Source organism: Phoca vitulina, unplaced genomic scaffold (genome assembly GCF_004348235.1).
Source record: "Phoca vitulina isolate PV1807 unplaced genomic scaffold, GSC_HSeal_1.0 scaffold63, whole genome shotgun sequence".
In the NCBI taxonomy this organism is placed as follows: Eukaryota; Metazoa; Chordata; class Mammalia; order Carnivora; family Phocidae; genus Phoca; species Phoca vitulina.
In genome coordinates this window covers 8,770,999-8,787,928 of record NW_022589766.1, presented here as the reverse complement: position 1 = coordinate 8,787,928, position 16,930 = coordinate 8,770,999, and the positions used below count along the sequence as shown (strand labels likewise).

The following is a 16,930-nucleotide window of genomic DNA, read 5'->3' as shown; positions in this document are numbered from 1 at the left end:
GGCTGGCTGCCACACCTTTGAAAACCATCAACTCTTCAGTCATCAGTTGAGCTAAGAATGCATTTCCCAAATTGCTTTCTCCCTTTCCCCATGAACGGGCATCTAGTACACTGAACTCTTGTTCTAGGGACATGGAGATAGACAAGGGTCCTTCCCTAGAGGAACTCATAGTCAAGTGCGGGAGACAGTCCCATCTTCGAAAGTTCTAGAAGAGAGATCTGTACAGAATTACGGGAGCACAAAGGACAGGTCGTTGCATATCTGGGGGAGTACGAAACACCTTCACAGCAGGAGGGGCATTTGTTCTGGGTCTTGAAGGATGAGTAGGAGCTCATTAGGTGGAGAAAGGAGGAAGGACCATTGCTCCATGCTGAAGTCCTAGTGTGAGCAGTGGCGGAGTATTCTGGCAACATACAATGCTGCCACTGTGGGAGGTCTTGAGGGCTGTGATAGGGAGTTTGGACTTTCTGCATCAGGAGCCACTAAGGGCTTCAGGCCAGAGGAAGGCCTGGGCAGAGCTGTGTGGTGGACAGGACATGAGTGGCCGGGGCAGAGGGTGGAGGCAGGAAGACCGGTCAGGAGGCTGCCACAGGGATCCCTGAGAGGAATGAGGACTCTGGGACCCTGGCCCATGGGGACAAGAGAAGAGGAGTGGATTCTGGAGGGTTTTCTTAGTAGGTGGAGCTGACATGATGTGGTGAGGCATCATCTCTGAGGGGGGACCACGGGGAAGGCCTGAAGGTCATGACTTACCTTTCTACTGTCCCTTCACCTGGGGCCTTCCTTTCCTAATTCTTGGCTCCTGGTGGGTTGACCCAAGCTCAGCTCTGCTCAGGCCCTGAGCACAAGGGCCCCTCTTTCTCTGTGTAAATTCTCCTGTTCAGTGTTTGCTTTTGGAGGAACATGTTCAAGTCTCAGGTAGGCCAAAGGGACGTCAGGCTCGTTGGGCTAGGATTGAGATGAAGTGTTTTCCGCCACAGACTTCTTTGAGAATCTAGTGAAAACTATGAATCATCTTCCCAGAGAAAAACAAAACCAAACCACAATAACCCACACATTTGCATACACTGCTTTGCAAACAGTTTCAGTGGGCTCATGGTCCCTTGGAAGTCCATCCTTGGATCTCTGGACCCCACATGCAAAACCCCGAGCTGAGGATGAAATTGGAAAATGAAGAGAAGAAACGTTTGACTCCCCAAATGTCTGTTATTTACTTCCTTGGTTAATACCACTCCCCGTAACTGGGCAGCCCCTGAAAGACCTGGAAACAGGGGGAAGCACTTACCCGGGGATAGTCCCTGGTGGCACCAGCATCACTTGGCAGCTTTATTTTCATTATTATAGTAATTTTCGGGCTGCGGGCTACAATTTTCCCTTGCAGTGAGGTATTAAATTGAAATTACCCCAGATGTAATTGTCATACGAAATGATCCTGGACACGTGGAAATGAATGCTTTTTCAAGATGGGGTTTTATTGTCTATGCCAGGGTTTTAGGGCTCTGCCTGGTTAAACATGCCAAATTTCTGCCTGTATGGCAGGAATTCAGGGGTCAACATGGGCGGGGGGCTGGGGGGGGGGGGGGTTGGGGGCTGGAGCTGCTGGCCCAGGACATGGTGAGGCCTCTGCTGACCCAGATGGACACAGACCCAGGAGCAGAGCCCAAGACTTGAGGGTGGCTTGGTGTGGCTGCTAGGAACCTCTGTGCATTAACTCGGGCATGTGAGACATCCCATATTTATGTTCTGTACACTAACGTGATTTGGATCCAAGCCCAGGTTCCCCTGTGGGGGTGGGAAATTTAGCTTCATTCTGAGCACTCCCTGCCCTGGGGTCTTCACCTGTGCTGTGCAGCTGGGGCGGCCCTCCGTACCAGTGACGGCCACAGTGCCCTTGGTTCCAGCTCTTTAGATCTCCTCTCCGCCCCCCACCCAAGGTCTTATGTGTCCTCCTGCCTTTCCTTCCCCAGATGCACCCTGCTGGTGTATTGCACCGACCTCCCCCCCACCAGCATCATCATCACCTTCCACAACGAGGCCCGCTCCACCCTGCTCAGAACCATCCGCAGGTAAGAAAGCCTTCCTCATGGGTCGGCCCTGCCGGGAAGAGGGGGTCTGCTGACGGAGGGGACTGGCCCTGCGGTAAAAATGTCAGGCATTTCTGACTCCATGCCCACGTTGTCTGACACGCTTCACGCATCCATTCAGTCACTCCTCGCCCTCCTGTGAGGGCAGCCCGTACCCTGTTTTATGGGGGGGAGACAGAGGCCCGAGGTGGTCAGTAGCTTGCCCGTCACCGGCAGCCACAGAGAACCTGGAGCTCTCGCCCTTAACCATCGTGCTAGACCGCCTCTGGAACGAGTTCTAACTCCCACAGCTGCCAAGGTGGCTGAGGCCCCACGAGGCTGAGTGCACACCCCACGCCAGCATCAGGCTGGGATTAGAACTTGGGTCTGCCAAGGGCTACCTCTCCCAGCACCGGCCTCTCCACAGCCTCCCACGGGGCCAGGAGCCGCAGTGCAAATCAGAGTGGCCCAAAGGCAGTGGCTGACCTTTGCTTTCCCGGCCGTCTCCCTTCTGTTCCAGCCCCGACCCCGCTCCTCCTCTCCACCCACCCTCAGCTCCGAGTCTGGGCCCCGCTCTTGCTCTAACAGGTGCATCCTTCCTTTGTCTGGCCCGTGGCCTGCATGAGTCTGGGGCGTGCAGAAGTCCCAGCACCAGCTCCCGGCAGAACTCCCCTCAGAACACAGGCGGGGCCCTGGGGACTTGGCCCTGGTTGCTTCGGCTTCCCCTTCCCCGTGCCATGTCCTTCGGCAACTCTGGAGCCCCCACGCCCATCCTCCCCCCAACACCATCTAGCCCCCCTTCCTCTTTCGGTCTCGGTAGCATTGACTTCTCAGACGGTGGCAATGACAAGCATCAATCGTGAGGCCCCCTGGTGTGCAGACATGCCTCGGCTCATGCTCTCAGCTGGGGAGGTGGGGGGCCGCTGCTGTACCCACTCTACAGCTGAGGGAACTGAGGCTGGGAGATACTAAATCAAAGCCTCCTGTTGCTCAGCCAACGGTGGTGAAGCTGGGTTCCAACGCTTGCACTCTGACCTCAGGTCTTCTCAGCAGCCTCCATAGGCCAGGCTAGTCTCCGGGTGGTGTTCAGCAGCCCCGGTGTTGGGGCCAGCCCTGCGACAAAGTGCCTGCATACCTCCATGCCCCTAGGACACGTGGCCTGCCTGAGCCCGTCCCTGTCTGGTAGGCAGCACAGCGCATGGGCGTCTGATCCCACAGAGAGGGAGGGCCTAGGAGAAGACAGCCCAGCATGGCAAAATCTCTCGTCATTTCCATCACGAAGCCACACCTTCCTGTGCCTGGCGGTGGGCAGACAGGGAAGCTCCAGGTGATGGAAGGGGGTCAGCAATAGGCTCACCCTGATGGCGGGCACCAAGTCTTGCAGGGACATCCGATGAATGTCTGCTGTGCAGGGTCCCTGCATCCCATGGAAAAGCAGGGACGGACCTGCCCACACGCGCATTGTTTCCGCCGTCCGCAGGGGCAGCTCTGTCTGCGGCCCAGATGTCCCTGGCAGCCGGCCGGCTTGTTCCTTCTGCCAGCTGCTTGCCCTGCCTGTCGCATTTGCCCCACAGGTCACCGCTGTCACATTTGGTTTCCCAAAGACGCTTCAGTTCTTAACACGCAAACGTCCTGAATCAGTCAGGAGTCACTGTGAGTCTCACAGTAGACTAATACAGTCTTTCCGATTTGTAAACCCAAGCGGGTGTGTGTAGGGGCCAGGGGTACGGGGTGATCCGGTTTACCTGGGTCTTTTCTGGTGAGGGGAGAACGTTGTTCCTGCGCCGGGCAGACTGAGCAGACTCACCGTGGAGCAGAGGTGGCTACCTTGAGAATGCCAGACCACAGCTCCGCTGCCATCAGGGTCTGCTTGGGCACCAGGTAGGGTTTCTGGAACAAACTTAGGGCAGTCTCTGCCTTTCACCACTCATGGTGGCTCTTCCACAAGGTCGTGTCTGGGCATGTCTGCCAGATGTTTCCATGAGGACACTATAGGATCAGAGAGAGGCTCCTTGCCTTCCGGGCTGGCCTTTCTTTTTCCTTGTAGGAGTCCTCTGACACCATAAACCTCCACCCCCGCAACACACACACACACACACACACACACACACACACACCCACCATTAGGGCCTTCTTCTGGGCTCCTTACTGCACATCTCAACTCTAGCACTTAATGCATTTTTCCCAGATATCACCTTTAATGAGCTTGTTTAGGGCAAGGACTACGTCTTATTCATCTCTAAGTTCCCTGTGACTCAGTTGCCTGATCAAGGAAATGGGAATCATGACCATAGCTACCGCATGGAGTTGCTTTGGGTTCAGTCAGGTAAGGGACTGACCACTGTGGCCAGCAGGGAGTGGGTGCTTGAGCAACATTAGCTATGTCCATATCTGCACAGCGACTGAGCTCTTAAAAGAAAAGAGCTGGTGGGGTACCTGGGGTCAAGTCCTTCCCTAATCACTTCTTAGCTGTGTGAACTTGGGTAGGTCACTGACTGCATCCGTAAGGACAGGGATAAAAATATCTTTCATGTTTCCAGTGCTCCCAGTTCTATCACATTTCCCACAAGAAGACATTACCTTGGGACATTTGGGGGTGTTCTAATATCCCATGGGGCTCCCAGGCCCCCCCATATTTCCCATACAGGGTCACGTCAGCTGCCTCCTGTAGACTCATCCCTTTCAGCTCTAAGACATATTTTCCCTTCTCTTCCCGCCGCTCCTCCATCTCTTTAGAATCATAATAATGATACTTTATAATAATATTATTAATATTTTAATTGTATGCTGAGCTTTATGGTCTCTAGAACACATTACATCTCACTTCAGCCAGAGCCTGTGAAGTCAGGTACACGAGGTGAATGGAGGCCCAAGGCCACCGGGCTAGGAAGCACAGGAGCCAAGACTCAGGTTTCTGACTTCCTGGAGGGACGTGGGGGGCAGCTCCAGGTGCAGCCCCAGCACCTCTCCCCACCAGCCTGATGAGGGCTGCCCTGAGGCCCTGGTGCACTGTGCTCCGAAAGGGGGTTGAGGCCCATCAACACCATACTTTTCAGAAGGCCCCCAGAAAGGGCCAGACCATACACCAAACTGCTGGGCGCTTTGCCAGGAGAGCCCATGGACCTATTTCTTGCCTCTGAGGAACTTCTGATATAAGCCAGGCCCCCTGGCTCCGACCCAAGTGTGACACACGAAGACAGCGGAATGAGGGGAGAACTGTGTGTGAACAGACAGGCTTCTCTACCGTAAGCAGGGTGAAGGGAAATTTTAAGGGTGGAAGCAAGGAAGATTATTTCTAGTAATTCCCATGGCAGGTATAATTTGCCTTGGGATTCTTCATCTTCCTCACACTCCCTATCCCGATGCACAAATAAATCACCAGGACAAAGATGGGACTGAATAAGAAGCACTTCCTCTCTCACTCTGTCATCAATGCAAGGGTCTTCTGTAAGGTGTCTTTCATCCTTCATGTTCCAGAATTCTGATGGCTTTGCTGCCAGGCTCTCACAAAAAGATGCTCAAGGGGAGGACTGTACCCCCTCCTCCCCTCTCTTCCCCCAGCACTTGGCCGAGCCGTCACCCCTCTGCCCGTCCCTGCCCAAGCCCTCTGGCCCCCTGAGCTCCTGAGTTAGCTAGGGGGCGGGGGGCTGGAAGGGCACACATGGCGGCGCTCAGAGCCAGGCAGAGGCCTAATGGGGGTGGGTGATGGGGAGGGAAAGAGTCACAACCCAGATCAACGAGGGGACTTCTGTCACTTACGGAGAGAGAAGACAAGCCCTGAGGAATGGTTTATCTTGTCTGGTACTGCAGTGGGTCCCTGTGTATATGTGAGACTCAGGGCCAACCCCTTCCTTTTGGGGCATCCTTCAACCCTCCACCTCCCATGGGGCTCTAGAGCATGTGCAGTTGATCTCTTTATATCCTGAATCTCCTTACTGTTGCTTTTTTGTAAAATACTGGATTTCGAGGAGCGATTTCTCAGGTTAAGGTGGATAAGAAATGGGACCCCGGGGCCAGATTTGCCTGTTCTGCTACCAACTCTATGACCCTGGACAAGCTCCTTGACCTCTCTGGCTCAGTTTCCTTTTCTGTAAAACAAGAGCTACTGATAACTACCTCACACGATTATGGGGGAGAGTGAGTTTAGGTAGGTAAAGGCCTTGATGCGTGGCACGGAGGGAACCTGTGTATGTGACAGCAGGTGTCATGATGGCTCTCCAGCCCGGGGAGGCAGCCGTGTTGTGTAGCTCTCAGACCTGAGCCCACATCAGAAGCCCTGGGAGCTTCCCATCCCCAGGTATTCTAACTCAGTAAGTCCAGAGTGGGGCCCGAGCATTTTGCCTTTCTCAAGAGTCCCCGGGTGATGTAGATGCTGCTGGCCCGGGGACGACACTTTGAGAACCAGTATCATCCTTACTATCCATACCCAGATTCTGAAAGCAGCCACGGGGCCAAGCTCAGTGCTAAGCACCTTTCATGCAGCTGAGGAAGTTGGGGTGCTGCAGGTTCAATAGCTAAGTACCTAAGCACCTCAGTACTGAAGCTCTTTCAGGCCAGCGTGGATAGAGTACTTGACCCCAAGTCAGCCTGGCTCCAGAGCGACCAAACTCAACTGTCAGCCGGCCTCAGGTCTTCATTCAGCTGGTATTTATGGAGCAGTTGATAAACTCTGCCTGCATATGGCACCGTGGAGTTCACAAAGCAATCTCAAATACATTTCCTCCTTCCGTACGCACAAAAGCCTGTGAAGTAGGTCAAGTATTAATATCGCCCGCCTTTACAAGGAAAATGTAATTACGGATGAAAACGAAGGCTGGGAGCGGCCTGGCGTCTTGCTCAGGATGGCGGAGCCGCCCGGCCTCCCACGCTGCTCACACGGCCATGCTGGCCGCCTCCCAGGATGCTCCGTGTGTGCCCCCCGTGCGGCCCAGCAGCAGAAAAGCAGAAGGTGTGGGTAGACGCTGGCTGCACGGCTACCCTCTGGCAGAGAAGTGAGCTGTGCAGAAGGAGACTCCGTTCTAGAATACTTCCCAGGCAGAGTGGGACCCGGGTATGCCAGTGAGGTGAGCGCTCACTCCCACGCTGAGGCTGTAGGGAGAGGACATGGAACTGCCATGGGAGACAGAGGCTTATCCTAAGCTGGAGGAAAGGGAGGGTTGGCTTTGTGGCAGAGGGGCTGGTGAAGCATCCTGGTGGACAAACTGGGGACAGGAAAGTGGGGGGGGGGCGGAACGGAGCAACCAGGGCCAGGGTGGTGGGAGTGGCAGTGGATGTGCCGAAGGAGGGCCCTGAGGGGAACCATCTGGGGCCAGGCCAGCTCCCCTGGGCTAGACTTGACCTTTCTCCTCTGGCCACCCCAGGAGCCCAGAGCACCTGCCCCGTCGCAGGCCCTCCCAATCCGGAGCCACGTTCCTGGCACCCCCGCTATCCCTCCAATTGCTCTGATTAGAGGAGCAAAAACAAGCCAGGTGTTACCAGGAAATGGTCTAATTAGCACTTAGTGCTGACGATTTCTGGGTTTTTTTTTTTTTCTTTTTTAAATCCTGGACATTTTTTATTCGCTAATCATCTCTCAGTTCAACCAGCACAGAGCTGCATGCGATTTACCTTTTGATGTTCACAGACGAGAACTCTTGAATTTCAAAGAGCCGGCAGGGATTTGGGGGGAACCGCATGCAGAAGCTGCAGCCTTAATCAAACCTCATTAGAGGGTATTCTTCAAGCAGGTTTTCCCTCTCGTGCTGCCTCCCTCCCTCCTTTCCCTGTCTGATTAGAGGACTGGTTATTGGGTTGGTGTGTGTTTTCTTTGGGACTCTCAATTGATCCCATGTGGCGAGGTCTCCTCCCACCACCGCCTGCCCCTCCCTGTCCCCACCTCCCAACAGCGAGCTCAGGGCTTGGAGTCAGGGTTCCTCTCCCACCTTATACTAGTTGCCATGGTGAGAATTAAGGCTTCATAAATAAAAGTAGCTCCAGGCAAAGTTCTCCTCCTGGAGAATCTCTGCATCCTGCTTAGACAGGGCAGCTCACCAGAAGCAGGGCTCAGATCGCCCCACCTGAGAGAACTCACAGAGCCTCCGCCAGCACCGTGTGAACCCCTCCCTGACCCGCGCAGGGCCACGGGCACCCCACGGTGGGCGATGGGGCCCTGGAAGGTGTCTGAGGAACCATGTGGTCTGGGGCGTTCGGAAGTGGAATAAGGCCTGAGACCCCAAAGGAACATGGAACCCCAGCCTCACCCTGTGAGTCCAGATCCGCAGCCCAGGCTGGCACGTGAAGTCAATCCTAAGATCATTCCTGCCACACAAAAATAGCAGTAATTGCCACTTCGAGCCAGACATGTTGCTAAGTCCTCTAGAAACATTTTCTCTCCAATTCTCCCAATGGCCCGGTGAAGTAGGTGCTGTTGTTCTTATCCCCATTTTACAGATGGGGCCTCTTACTGCACAGAGCAGTAAAGTAACTTGCCCTAGATCACACAGCTTGTAGGAAGGAGCTCCTAGGCTGCGAGCTTCTGGCAGGCAGAGCGGACCCAGTGCTGAGCACATAGCGGGTGGGCAGGACACATCCCTGGAGGGAATGACAGGCCACGGCTCTGGGCTGGTCTCTGGCAACACAGAGAGTACTGACGGGGCCCCTGCCCCCAGGGACAGGACCGTCCAATGGGGCCAGCAGACCAGTCCTCGGAGTCGGGCATGATGAAGGCCGTGGGAAGCAGAAACAATTAGTGCTCACGAAGGAGCGGGAAGCTGTTAGGAGGTGCGGTGAACAGGTCCTTGTGGCAGAGGAGGGGCATGTCAAGCCACGGCAGCGAGGGTGACCGGAATCTCCCTTATGAACAAGCAGGATGCCACCAGATGAGAGCCCTGGGCATGAGGAGGCTGCAAACGGGCCGTGACCAGATCGTGAAGAGTGAACGTGCTGAGGGTTTGGGGGGAGATGGTGACGAGCCACGGTGGAGGCTTTGTCCACTTATTTGTCTGCATTAGTGAGGAAAGTCACACAATGAGAGATCAAACTGAGCCTGCAGAGAGCTCACTCTGGAGGCCCTGGGAGGACGGCCGGTCAGGTCAAGGCTGCTACAAAATATCGGTTCAAAAGTTGAACCGGGACAGAGGTGTAAGAGGTGGACGTGGTTTGAGGGACCTTCTCTCGTAGAACCAGCAGGTGTTGGTCACTGATTTGGTACGGGGTTTGGGGCGGCGGCGGGGGAAGGCAGTCACTGCAGATGACCCCTGGGTTCCCGTCTCGGTGTGGAGTGCATGCGGCAGCATTCACTAGGAGAAGGCAGGGTCCTATCCCAGGGGCTCACAGGTGAGCAGTGTGACTACACAAGCCCTTGGGTTGCCCTGAGTTTTCATTCCTCAAATGCGATGGTGTCTATTTAGAGCGTGGGTTAATACATGGGTTTGCCACTAGACGTCATAATTATCTCCCCTCCTTCCACCTTGCAGCGTGTTAAACCGCACGCCGATGAATCTGATCCAGGAGATCATATTAGTGGATGACTTCAGCAATGACCGTAAGTGTCTTCACCCCCTTGCTCTGTAGGTACAAGTTTCTGTTCCCAGCCCCTGCATAACAGGCAGAGGCCAGTCCACTGGTTCTCCGGGGATGGAGAAAAGCCTGGGTTTGTGGCAGGTATGGAAGACTTCGAGGGTCTATGAGGGGCTCAAGAGGGAGACAAACCTTACATTTTAAAAACAATGTCTTGGATTCTCTGCTGCGAGTCTTTGAGGACCTACGTAGTAAATTTAGTAGATGCTTGATTGGGTTGGTGTGTGTGTGTGTGTGTGTGTACACACGTGTGTGTCACTGCCCCCTACTTACACTGGACATGGAAACCTTTGGAGGATTGACCCTGGGACCCAGAGCAATTTATATCGCTAGAGGTTCCTGACTTATCTGTGGTCATCTGCTAGCCTGAGTGTAAGCTGAAACACCCCCTCCTTTCATTCTTGCGGGAGGGCTGGGTGGGCTCCGCGGGAGAGAGGCTCAGGTTGGTAAACCAGCAAAGCAAAACCAACATGGTGGGGTCCCAATGTGGAGCTCAGAGGATTGGTAAATCAAGCAAGTGATGGGGTAAGCAGGCAAGCCAGAGACAAGTCCGGGGTGATGCTGGAGACGGGATCTCTTCCTGCCCATTCTGGCACATTCCCCTGAATGGGGGAGAGTTCAGCCAGCTCTGTGTGATGGGATACAGTGGACAGATCACTTAACAGAGATGGTCTCCAGTATCAAAAGTCTATGATCAGAAAGGAAAATCCAAAATTCATCTCATCCATTGTGGGGTCTCCCAGCAGTTTTTGCTAGACTCCACTAGAGTGAGCAAGACTCTTGTCTCATGTTTTTAATGGTCTATAGAAAAGGAGAAGCATCTCCAGGTGACCATACCAAGAATTCCCATCTGGAAGTGCTTCCTGATAAGAACACAGGTGCTGATGTGCGACTGACCTGCTCCAAAAAGGCCCCTTTGGGCCACTTTGCATGGACTGGGCCACATTGCATATAAATAGAAGTGGTCAGTCAGCCTCATCCAAAGCCCACAATCACCCTGGAGTCGGGACAGGGCTCTGCGGTTGGGGACAGGCTGGGCTGCCTTACCTACTCTTTGGGTTCACGTCCATCCCAGGGTGCTCACACCATATAACCTTTTGTCTTCACAGCTGAGGACTGCTTGCAGCTCATCAAGTTGCCCAAGGTGAAGTGCATACGCAATAGCGAGCGGCAAGGTAGGTCTGTGCAGCTACGCAGGACCTTGGAGCGTGAGTGTGGGGGGCTGGGGGTGTGTGTGTGTGCATCTGGCTGTGTGTTCAGTGTGCAGGGGATGTCGTGTGGCTCCTCTGTGAGCTCTCTGGAAGATGGAAGGACAGGAGCCCCCACTTGCCCATTTGTCCCTACCGCAGGTCTGGTCCGGTCCCGGATCCGGGGCGCTAATGTTGCCAAGGGCACCACTCTGACTTTCCTGGACAGTCACTGCGAGGTGAACAGGGACTGGCTCCAGCCCCTGCTGCACAGAGTCAAAGAGGTGAGTGGGGCAGACTGAGGGTCAGGGTGCTGCGTCCCCACCTTCTCTAGGCTCTCAAGCCAGTACTTCACATTTGTCCCCTGCCTGGCCCTCTGGGAGGGGGGTGGGACTGATTGCTGTCCCCATGTTATAGATGGAGACACTGAGCTAGAGCACCCTGCCCACGGTCACACAGCGGGCGGTGGTGGGGCAAAGCCGGGGACCTGGTCTTTGTATCCCACTGTCAACCCACAGCAGACCTGTGAGTGGGGCTGCCGGCCCCCGCTGATAACGTGACGCCGGCAGCTTCCTGGGTGAGAGAACCACCCAGAACTATTTCTCCCAGACAATAGAAGGTTCCAGAAAGGGAGCCCTGTTGAGTGCCTTTTGTGACAAGGAAGCAGTGGAGTTAACTGGTCCTCGTCACCCAATTCCTGAGGCTTCTGTCTTCCCTCCACCCATGCATCACCCTTGCCCAAAGGCTGAGGCAGGTGACAGGATGCTGAGAAACCTGAGTTCCTGGCCTCCGCCTGCCCTTAAATTGCTCAGGGATTCTGTGTGCTTCCTCTCTCCATGTCTGTTAACTCCTTTTGAAAGTGAAAAAAACCTTTCCTTAATGTTCCCATTGGTATTATATATTCCACAAAGACCGTCCACCCCCGTCCTGACGTACAGAAGGCATGTATTGTAGGAGCTTAGCATTTGGGCCGTTCCTGTCCTCCCTGAGCTACTGACTCCCACAGCTGCTCCGTGAAGTATGAGGCCAGGTATTTTTCATATACCCATTTCACGGATGAGGACACGGTGTCGGGGGAGCGGCGTAACTTGGGCTGATTCTCCCTAGCTGGTACCACGCGCACCAGAGCCCCCACACCATCTCCCCTGTGCCGTGGTGATTTCCTTCTTGCTCTTTGTGGCGGCTACCTTGCTCCTCCCCGCAAAATGACAGCGTTGAGGACGAAAGAATCCGTATGTGTGAACTGCTCAGAGAAGTGGAAACCCTTCCTGACTCTCTTCGTTCTGATGAGAGCTCTCACACGTGGGCCCAGATGTGAATCCCCGTCCCGTGATCGCCTTCCCTGAGATTGGGGCGGACACGGAGCACCGGTTACGAAAATCCTCTCTCCCCTCTTTCTGGCACAATCCAAGTGTAGGGGTCTGCATTGAGAAATAGTAGATTATGAACAGGCCATTTAGTTGAAGGGCTTTGCCTGGCCCTAGAGGCCCTTCCAAATCTTCCCCTCGCTGTGTCCCAGAGGGGAGGGGTGCTGGGGGTAGGGCTGAAAGTGCCAACCCTCTGTCATGTGCTTGGTCCAACCCCCCACCCCGGGAACAGTCACCTCATTAGCATAAACTCAGGTTTGGTGAGAGAGGATTGCTGTGAATCACGAAGATGCCCCTGTCACCCCATCACTCAGGAAGTCCCAAGGGTGTCAGAAGCTCTTGTGCAATGAACCAGGAACAAAGACCAGGGGTAGATTTCTTCTTACATCACAACATCACAGTATATACCACATTTTTAGTTAAGTTTTTTATTTTAATTCGAGTATAGTTAAATACAGTGTTAGTTTCAGGTGTACAGTAGAGTGATTCAGCAAGTCTATATATTGCTCAGTGTTCATCACAACAAGTGTACTCTGAATCCCCATCACCTGTTTCACCCATCCCCCCACCCACCTCCCCTCTGGTGACCATCAGTTTGTTCCCTGCAGTTAAAGGTCTGTTTCTTGGTTTCTCTCTCCCTCTCTCCTTTTATTCCCCTTTGCTCATTTGTTTTGTTTTTTAAATTCCACATGTAAGTGAAATCATATGGCATTTGTCTTTCTCTGACTGACTTATTTCACTTAGCATTATACCCTCTGGATCCATCCATGTTGTTGCAAATGGCAAGATTTCATCTTTTTATGGCTGAGTACTATTCCACTGTATATCTATACCACATCTTCTTTATCCATTCATCAGTCGATGGACACTTGGGCAGCTTCCATAGTTTGGCTATTGTAAATAATGCTGCAATCAACATAGGAGTACATATATCCCTTTGAATTAGTGTTTTGGTATTTTTTGGGTAAATACCTAGTAGTGCAATGACTGGATCATAGGGTAGTTCTATTTTTAACTTTTCAAGGAACCTCCATACTGTTCCCCAGAGTGGCTGCACCAGCTTGCCTTCCCACCAACAGTGCACGAGGGTTCCTATTTCTCCACATCCTTTCCAACAATTGTTGTTTCTTGTGTTGTTGATTTTAGCCATTCTCACAGCTGTGAGATTGTATCTCATTGTGGTTTTGATTTGCATTTGCCTAATGATTAGTGATGTTGAGGATCTTTTCATGTGTCTGTTGGCCATCTGTATGTCTTTTTTGGAGAAATGTGTGCTCAGGTCCTCTGCCCACTTTTTATCTTTTTTGGTGTTGAGTTTTATAAGTTCTTTACATATTTTGGAGACTAACCCTTTATCAGATAGGTCATTTGCAAATGTATTCTCTCATTCAGTAGCTTGTCTTTTAGTTCTGTTGATTGTTTCCTTCACTGTGCAGAAGCGTTTTATTTTGATGTAGTCCCAATAGTTTATTTTGGCTTTTGTTTCCCTTGCCTCAGGAGACATATTTAGAAAAAAATTGCTGTGTCTTCGTCGGAGAAATTACTGCCTGAATACTACAGTTTGTTTATCCATTCCTCTGCTAATAGACATTTTGGGTTGTTTCCACCTTTTTACTATTGTAAATAGCACTGCTGTGAACATTAGTATGTTCCAGTTCTTTGGGGTCCATACCAATGAGTGGAATGGTGGGGTCACATGGCAGTTCAGCGTTTGACCTATAGGACCCCACCCCAGGCTGATGTGGCCCTGCAGGATATGTTAGGGGGCCTTGCTTTCCTTAGACAGCTTTAATGAACCCTTTCCACCCCAGGGCCTCAGAGACCTTCACAGAAGCTCTCTCTGAAAAATGCTCTCATTGCTACATCCCTGGCCAGGCTCACCTACAGATCAGAGAAGCCTTCATTTCCTCCTTCCTCCTTGTGAGTGCTCCTTGCAGCCCAGGCTCCTGTGGGAGGCATTTGGCTCCACAATAGAGCTCACCCTCCCAGGCTGAGCTTGCAGTCCCCACCATTGTCTGACCTAAAGCTTTGGTAGCAGAGGACTGGTCGGACAGACCCAGGGCTGTGGTCTGACTCTGCCCCTTGCCGGGGCCACAGCAGCCTCCATGGGCTGCAGAGGTTTCTACCAGACCCTGACTCCTGTTGATGGAACATTCTCCTGAGACATCCCCTTCAGGACAGGGATGTGGGCGTGTGTCAGGCTGTGTTAACACGTGTCTTTGTGTCTTGTCTCAGAGTAAAACGTGATTTGTCTTGTGAGTAGAAGTGGAAACTTTAAGCTGTAATTGGAGTTGGGGATTTTCAAAAATAGAAAGAGATAAGAAAGAGCTGGGTTTGGGCTGTCAGAAGCCGTCCTCAGCTGGTCTCGTCCACATGGAACCCCCTCGATGTCCTGTTTCTTTCCTTCAGTTACTCAAAGATACTTGAAACAAGCACCAGGTTGGCTTTAATTTTTTTAACAGAGGCCTCTTTTTCCCCCCGCTCCTTATCTACATATTTCTTTAGTTGGAAAAAAGATTTTGAGAAATTTCAATCCCTGTAGCATTTGGTAAATTTATATAAATAATGGCTTACATATGCTTCAAAGCCTTTCACACGCCTCCCTCCCATGTTCCATCCAGAAGCCCTGTTAGGAAGGCGAGATGGTTTTGCAAATAATAATTTGTCTTCATTTTATAGATGAAGAGACAGTTCCTCAGTGTGTGCTGGTGTGTTTTAGGTGACATGTATTCTAGATGGCAGAACCAGAACAAGAACCCAGGTCTCCTGTCACCTCCTCAAGGACCGCTCCTTCTCCTGCGCCCCTATGTCCAGGCTGCCTTAGAAGCCCCATTGTAATCCTATGCCACCTGTCCTCCCCCTTCCCTAGACTGTGAGGCCTTATTCATCTTTGTACCTGCCACAACTCCTAAACTATAAGAGGCACTCCGTAAAGCTGGCTGACCAAATGAGTGAATGATCTCTCTAGGAGGTTCTTTTTTAATTATTATTTTTTTAGAGGAGTGGGCAGAGGGAGAGGGAGAGAGAGAATCTTAAGCAGGCTCCACACCCAGTGCAGAGCCCGACACGGAGCTTGATCTCACAACCCTGAGGTCATGACCTGAGCCGAAATCAAGAGTTGGATGCATAACCAACTGAGACACCCAAGTGGCCATCTCTTAGAGTTTTTTGAGGACCCGTTCCCAATGTGGTTTTAATTATATGAATGGGTGGAGAAAGGAGAGGTGTACTGCAAGGATTATTGATGGCCATTGGCTCATGCATTCAGCTCCTGTCATTGCTGGGCTCCTGTCCATGGGGCAGGGCCCGGGCTCAGATTTGTGTTGGGGAGTGGGGAAGAAGGGGTGCAGTCCTGGGTTGTCAGGGGTTCGTCCAGCTGCCTGATTAAGCCTACCTGTGGGCCTAGCCTTAAAGGCCATCCTCCCGGAGCACACAGCAAGGACCTGTGGTGGGTCTGGGTATCTTTATGGAGAGTCCCTCTGTCCCTGAACCTGTAGGAGGAGAGGCCATCTTTCTCAGCGGAAACTGACCCCACCTGCTTTGCTGCCGGCCATTGACATAGCGTCGTCAGAGGGGGTTAATAGCCTCTGTAGCCAATGCCAATGGATTACCCGCTGCCCAGCAGGCTGTGGGCTGGTGCTGAGGACCACACAGGTGGAGCAGTTACTGACCCCCTAGGTCACTCAGAGACGTTTGTGTCCTGGCCTCAAGGCTCCCGTATAAAGTCTCGTGTAGCTTCTTTTGAAGGTCATGGCTCCACACAGCACTTATCCCCAAATGTCCCTGATCACCTATCTGTTCTCCATGACCCAAGCAGACACCACACATGAGCTTTGGCAGGAATAAGAGAAGGGCAGAAGCCCTCAGAACTTAGAGGGAGAGGTTACCAGAGCTGGTGAACCCTGGAGGCGGAGTCCCTGGGTGGCTTCTGGGGAAGGCTGTGGCCGAGGTAAGCAACCAGCATTTTATTTTGTATTTCAGTTTCCAAATATTGAGGAGAAATTAAAAAACCAGGATTGCCATTTGGGGGGCCCTTGAGACCACCCTCAGGCTCAGTAATTCACTAGAAGGACTTGGAACTTAGCAAAGCTGTTATTTTCATCATTGCTGTTTAGTATAGCAAATGGTTACAGGTGAGACTCCGCAGTGGGAAAAGGTGCACAGAGAGAGTTGCAGACATGAGCTTCCAGTGGACTGCCCCCAGTGGGGTTGCAGAGACAGCACTTCCTTCTCCCGGCAACGATGTAGAACAGCACGTACAGAGCGTTGAGAAACAGGGAAGCCCACCCAAGCCTTGGTGTCTGGGCTTTCTGTTGGGCATCAGTCACATAGACATGGCTGACCCCCATGGTCTCCATGCCCCTCCAGAGGTCAGTTTGAGCTGGTACCACACAGCCCAAGGCCCTTAGCGTAAGTCACACTGTTAGCATAGACTATCTGGTATATTCCAAGGCTCCCAGGTAAACAGAGGCAGGACATTCTGAGGGCTTAGAAGTTACTGCCCAGAAGCCGGGCAAGGGCCAAACATATCTGTGGGCAAGATGAATCCTTGACCGCACAAGCGTCTATGTAAGGGCTTAGTGAAGCTGCAGAGACCCCAGAACTCAACCAGCAAAGGCGAAATGAGAACTTTGTCAGACTCACAGGAGAAGTTCAGTCTCTGTACTTGTGAGAACATGTCAGAATTCAAGTCACAGTAATATCTTCGGGGTTGTGTCCATGGACAGGTATTGGTGTGGGTGGCTGGGTGTGCGCA

General features: G+C 52.6%; 1 protein-coding gene across 3 annotated transcripts in view; it reads left to right on the top strand.

Moving 5' to 3' along the window:
• Positions 1-16,930, top strand: part of GALNT14 (polypeptide N-acetylgalactosaminyltransferase 14) — a 220,113-nt gene that overhangs the window by 151,704 nt on the left and 51,479 nt on the right. For all 3 annotated transcript variants that reach the window (XR_004297810.1, XM_032391518.1, XM_032391519.1), the window contains exons 3-6: positions 1,968-2,066; positions 9,518-9,585; positions 10,730-10,795; positions 10,970-11,091. Coding sequence is in view for 2 of the 3 variants with exons in the window: in XM_032391518.1 (XP_032247409.1) it covers positions 1,968-2,066; positions 9,518-9,585; positions 10,730-10,795; positions 10,970-11,091 (355 nt within the window). In the remaining variant the exon portion in view is untranslated. The remainder of the gene's footprint in view (positions 1-1,967; positions 2,067-9,517; positions 9,586-10,729; positions 10,796-10,969; positions 11,092-16,930) is intronic.